This window comes from Athene cunicularia (genome assembly GCF_003259725.1).
Source record: "Athene cunicularia isolate RWA chromosome 5 unlocalized genomic scaffold, athCun1 chr5_part1, whole genome shotgun sequence".
Classification (NCBI taxonomy): domain Eukaryota; kingdom Metazoa; phylum Chordata; class Aves; order Strigiformes; family Strigidae; genus Athene; species Athene cunicularia.
In genome coordinates, this window is record NW_020799101.1 from 25,791,783 (window position 1) to 25,797,016 (window position 5,234).

The 5,234-nt window shown below is 49.7% G+C and overlaps 2 protein-coding genes and 1 long non-coding RNA gene across 3 annotated transcripts in view; 2 read left to right on the plus strand and 1 right to left on the minus strand.

The window, feature by feature from the left end:
• Positions 1-410, minus strand: part of NPC2 (NPC intracellular cholesterol transporter 2) — a 2,687-nt gene extending 2,277 nt beyond the window's left edge. The window contains exon 1 of the mRNA XM_026849279.1: positions 397-410. Coding sequence (XP_026705080.1) covers positions 397-410 — 14 coding nt within the window. The remainder of the gene's footprint in view (positions 1-396) is intronic.
• Positions 411-4,199: 3,789 nt separating this feature from the next.
• Positions 4,200-5,127, plus strand: LOC113480916. Its single transcript, XR_003398576.1, has 4 exons — positions 4,200-4,247; positions 4,527-4,652; positions 4,750-4,872; positions 5,103-5,127. It is a non-coding gene; the product is annotated as an uncharacterized LOC113480916 (long non-coding RNA).
• Positions 5,128-5,185: 58 nt separating this feature from the next.
• Positions 5,186-5,234, plus strand: part of ISCA2 (iron-sulfur cluster assembly 2) — a 2,903-nt gene continuing 2,854 nt past the window's right edge. The window contains exon 1 of the mRNA XM_026849280.1: positions 5,186-5,222. Within this exon, the coding sequence (XP_026705081.1) occupies positions 5,186-5,222 (37 nt within the window). The remainder of the gene's footprint in view (positions 5,223-5,234) is intronic.

Consider the following 5,234-nt stretch of genomic DNA (forward strand, 5'->3'; position numbering starts at 1 on the left):
CGGGCCGGGGGCTGTCCCCTCCCCTGCCCGGGGCGGGCGGCCGGCACCACCCCGGGTGTTCCCCGAGCCGGGCGAGGCCGCAGCGTGCTGCCCTGCCGGCCGCGGTGGCCGAGGGCCAGCCTGCAGCCTGGAAGAGGGCAGCGCATTCACGGCCGGGACAGGAGCGGGCAGGACGGGGGCTGTGCTGGAGCGGCGGCGCTTGGACAGGCAGACAGACCCGCGTTCCTGGGCTGCACCCGCGCGTTCAGCGCTAAAGGGCGGCTGCTGGAGGGCACGGTCACGGACAGTGGGCTGAGAGGCTCGTTCACTGCCTCTACTGAAAGGGGAATAGAAATAAAAATCAAGAAGTTAGTGCAGTTGGCCAGCCCGTGGACTTATTCATTACTTATTCCATACCTCATGTTCGGCATGTCGAAAGCTGTCTGTGCAACCCGAGTGCGGAGAGTTACATTTGCCACACAATTGGCACGATTGCGACCTTTCACGGAGCAGTACAGTTAGTGCTGCTTCACAAACCTGTGAAACGCCAGAGACTCCCAGCTTTGTCCTGTGAATGCCGAGGCAAACCAGAGGATGATTAAGGTGCTTCAGAAAGTGTTTGACCCAAGCTGCAGTTTACAGCTCTTCCCGTTTCACATTGTAGCAAGCGTTACCTTTAGTGGGGCCATGTCAGGCACGCAACAGAAAGGCACGTGAGTGTTGCTTTGGGAGGAAGGCGGCAGAGTTGACGCAGCTTTCCCCCTTCAGACCTCTGTCCCAGTGAGGTGTCTGCCTGCTCAGCTCCAGCTGCCCTGCCAAGTGACTCAGAGGTGAAACCCCCACGCTCTGCTCAGGCTCCCCACAAAGGGTGACACACCAGCAACCCCAGAGGCCTTAGCAGGACTGAGTGGGACTTGTTCTTCAGCAGAGGGATCCCTTCCTTCTGAAAGGGGAGCAAGGCTTTTTTTTTTTTTTTTAAGATTCTGAATAAGCATGCAGTTTGCAGAGGCCTCAACAAGCAGATTAGAGTGCTTACAGCAGCCCTACCAAAAAAACAAAACCAAAAGACCCTGCCGAGATTAAACCATATATTTAAGCCCCTCCAGCACACTTCATAACCAACTCGGTGTTTTCGTTGTGCATGGGAACTTGCACCCTCAGAAAAGCTTTTCTTCTCTCTGTCCTTCAAGTACTACAGATGGTAAACAAAGCCACCCATCTGACTGCTGGGAACAGAAGTGCGGTCAGGTCAGAGCAACACCATAAACTACCATCACACATTCACAGGATAAGCAGCGTCATGCTTGGAAGAAAATTCCACAATGCATTAAATCGGGATACCTCCCTGTGAAATGGCTCACAAATGCTTTTACATAGTGGCAGTGACTCCATCCATTGAAGTCTACACATATTTCAAAGGCTTTGAATTAAAAAATCATTGAACCTAGGATCAGAATTAACACATGTGTATTCCCCCCCAGAACTGGATTAATAAAAAGCCTAATAAGTTTAAGTTTGTAAAACTACAGCCAAGGCCCTTACACAAGAAACAAGCAAAAACCTTCTGCCCAAGGTTTTTAGCTTGTATCACACATTGCCATCATGCCAGTTTTGCAATAACAGCAGTAAAGTGTGGATTCCCCATGGCAGCATAAGCATGATAGGCCAAACAGACCTCGCTTTTAGGCACATGCCCTTTTTGACATTAGATATAAGATGTGGGCCTCCCAGGTCACCTTGGAGCCCAACATTACACCAAAGTATTTCAGAAAGACTCAATTCAACTTTAGGCTGGTTTCATTATTTTGCAGACAGGGGTCCTTGCAGATTACCAACATCTCACAAAGCTTGTGCTAAGGTACAGAAACACCACAAGAAAGGGCCAAGAAAGCTAACAGATAAATTTTTTTCCAGTAAGACTGATACTCAAGTTTTTAATTTCTGTAATTCAGTCAACTCTATTACGTGAGGAAAAAGTCTGAGGTTCCACTTTATGAGCTAGCTCATGAATCTAAATCTCTCTAACAACAGCACTGCACTTGCAGCTCAGTAAACATATCCACCTGCAGGCACTACAGCAGCAGTAAATACAGAAGTCAGGTTCTCAAGAAAATCCACATACAGAGACTAATCATTTTTACTATTCTTTCAGCCAGAACATACTCTTTTTGCTACAGATCAGAATTCACATTGAAATGCATCACAAGCTACTCTCATGTTCAATACCACACCAGAGGTTTTATTATCACCAGTTTCTGAAGAACTGGAACAAGCTCAGTTTTCCACCAAAACAGATACAAGATGATTTAAGCATACACATTGCAAGGAACAGAGCAAAATATCTAGATAATTGAACTCACAGACAAATCTCTATAACACAGTGTGCTTAGAGAGCTAGAGGAACTCCTCAAACCCAGATACCAGAGACCAGAATAGGGCAAAACCAAAACACAGATTACATCAAGCTATTGAGAACAAGATGAGCAACAAAATCACAGCCTTGGAAGAAGAAAACCTAGACTGTAATTCCAAGTGAGAGAAAACCACTTGCATACCACATAGCTAGCAGGAAGAAAAAAAACCAGCCCATATTGCTAAGAAAGAGGTGCAAAGAAGTAACTGTTCTTAGTTACACCCACCTCTCCTAGCCCCTCAAAAATTTGCCCCCAGTACCTGAGTCACTCCTCAGACTAGTGGATTATTAATTAGATTAAATTAACTCTGAGTGAGGCCAGATGGCCTCTTTCTCATTCTTTCAGACTGTGGTAACCATCTGAGCAACATCCCAAAGTGCCTTGGAGGTACTTGTCACACTTTTGACACTTAACACTGGTAAAAATGAAGGCAATTAGTAAGAATGTCTGATTTGGGGGGGCTATATCCACTCTCCAAAAGGTGTTCACAGTGAATGCTGTCACAACAGGGGGAAATGCAGTGGGATCAGTCTAATACACCCTGCAGGAGAAATAAGGAAAGCCAGTGCGATATGGAAAGCAGCCATGATCCCCTGCCTTTTGTCCCAGGAATTCTTGATTTGCTCCTTCAAAGTCATCTGCTTTTAGGATGCCACATTGATAATAACTGGAGAAACACCCCAATGTTTTTTTTAAACATTAAATATTCCCAGTATGCCTGATGAGGATTCATCAACCATTGCAGGTACCTGCATTAATATCACCCCCCTGGGATGCTGCCTGTGATACTTTCCTGGCTTTATCCTAACATTGTTAGAGTTAACCCAAGAGCAAGGAAAAGTAAACAGCTCAAACCAGTCTTTATTTACATGCTCAGGGTGGGACAACTAAGCATAAGCACGTGGTTGCAAAAGCATCGCCTCGCTTGGAATGAGGTGGTGAGAAAGCGAACTATCACGGGGTCCCAAGATCCCCTGATGTTAAATCACCCCCTCCTGCTGGGATGACTGGTTTTCCTCCACTGTCCCTCTGTGTGACACTCCACAGGCCTGGCCAGGGGTGAGGAACAGGATTCCTCCCCCAGAAGCACATGAGGAAGAAAGAGATAAAGGCTTTCTTAACTGTGGGCGCCATCTGTGAGCGACCGGCCAGACCACTGTCACATGTCAGATGATCCAGAGGTGAAACCACCGAGGGAAACATGCCTCAGGCAGCTATAGGGGAGGCTACCGGGCCTGCCCGGTGCCGTGGGGCCCGCTCCAGCAAGAGGTAAGCAAGGAGCAGGGGTGGGGGGTGAGGGAGGCTGAGCACACATCCATGGTGCTAGGGCCATAAACACCCACCTGAAGGAAAACCAGCCTCTACAGGGATTTCTGAGCTGAGCCCTCACCTGATAAAGGAGAGCAAACCAGAAAAGGCAGGATTAGAGAGAATCCTAAAACCCTTCAGCGCAGCCCTGTGTTTGCTCCCTGGTTTGCCTAATCTGCCTTGCAATCCCTCTGGGGGTCTCTGGGTTCTGCTCAGGATAAAACAACCCTCACAGCTAATTCCAGGACAAACATGCTCTGCTGGAGAGCGCTGCGTTATTTATTGCTCTTTATCGTTTTATCGCTGTTTATTTATCTCTGTGAGCATCGCTACTTGCAATAGCAAATGCCCCCGAGGATGAACGGTGGCTTCGTGCCTTTGTGCAAAGCTATAGTGGCTTTGGGGGCTTTACGGAGCCAGCAGCCAAACTCTGCCCGCGGGGGGACGCTGCCTCTGGGGACACATCACGCCGGAGCCGGCCTGCACTGTGGAGAGGCCGCCACTGCCAGGTTGGCTTCGAGCTCATCAACAGCACCGTGTGCCAAGGTACAAACCCTCTCCCTGCAGCCTTCTGGGTCTAGGACATACAGCCTCCCTATGGATCCCCCTTCTTTCTTGGCAGGGAGGATGCACTTATGGCACATCCATAAGATTATAGCCAAATGCAGAATCACCATGGAGAGAGATCTCTGTCTCCATGGCAAGAAAACCAGGGGCCAGCAGGGTTTTCTGCTGTAAGAGGCTGGGGAGAGGAAATCCATGTGGCTTTGGTGAAGGATGTCCTTCAGGGCTGGGTATGTGGCCCTGACTATGCTCCCTCTGCAGATGTGAACGAGTGCCTAAACAGTGAGACCTGCAGCCCCAATGGTGAGTGTCTCAACAGTCACGGATCCTACTTCTGCATTTGTGCTCCTGGCTTCTCAAACGCGGCTGGCGGACCCAGCTGCCAAGGTGAGCTGGAAGATGGCAGGCACATACCTCAGGTCCTGCCCTCTACTCCCTCCCCAGCTGTGAGATCCAGGTTGATGATTTTGGCCTGTTTTTGCAGATGTGGATGAATGTGCAGACAAGTCCCGATGCTCAGAAGGCCAGTGCCTGAACACAGAAGGTTCCTACAGGTGTCTGTGTGAAAATGGGTTCAAACACTCCCAGGAGACTGATGACTGCGTGGGTGAGAGCTCATTGTTGGGGAGATCAGTCCCCTGGGATTTGGGGGGATGGATGCAGCCAGTGCAGGGGGGGAGGGAAGTTCTGCTCCCAGCACCCAAAATTTCTCGTGACTTGTAAGGAGGACTAGAAATGGCTCACGGCCTCTGGCCAACTGAACTTGACCCAGGTGCTGCAGTGAGCAAGCAGGGTCCCCATCTGACCAACCTCATCCCCTTGCCCTCCTCCCTGCAGATGTGGATGAGTGTAAAGAATATGGAGATGCCATCTGTGGCACGTGGCGGTGCCAGAACAGCTTGGGCTCCTACCGGTGTATCATGGGCTGCCAGCCTGGCTTCCACTGGACCCCCTTGGGTGACTGCATTG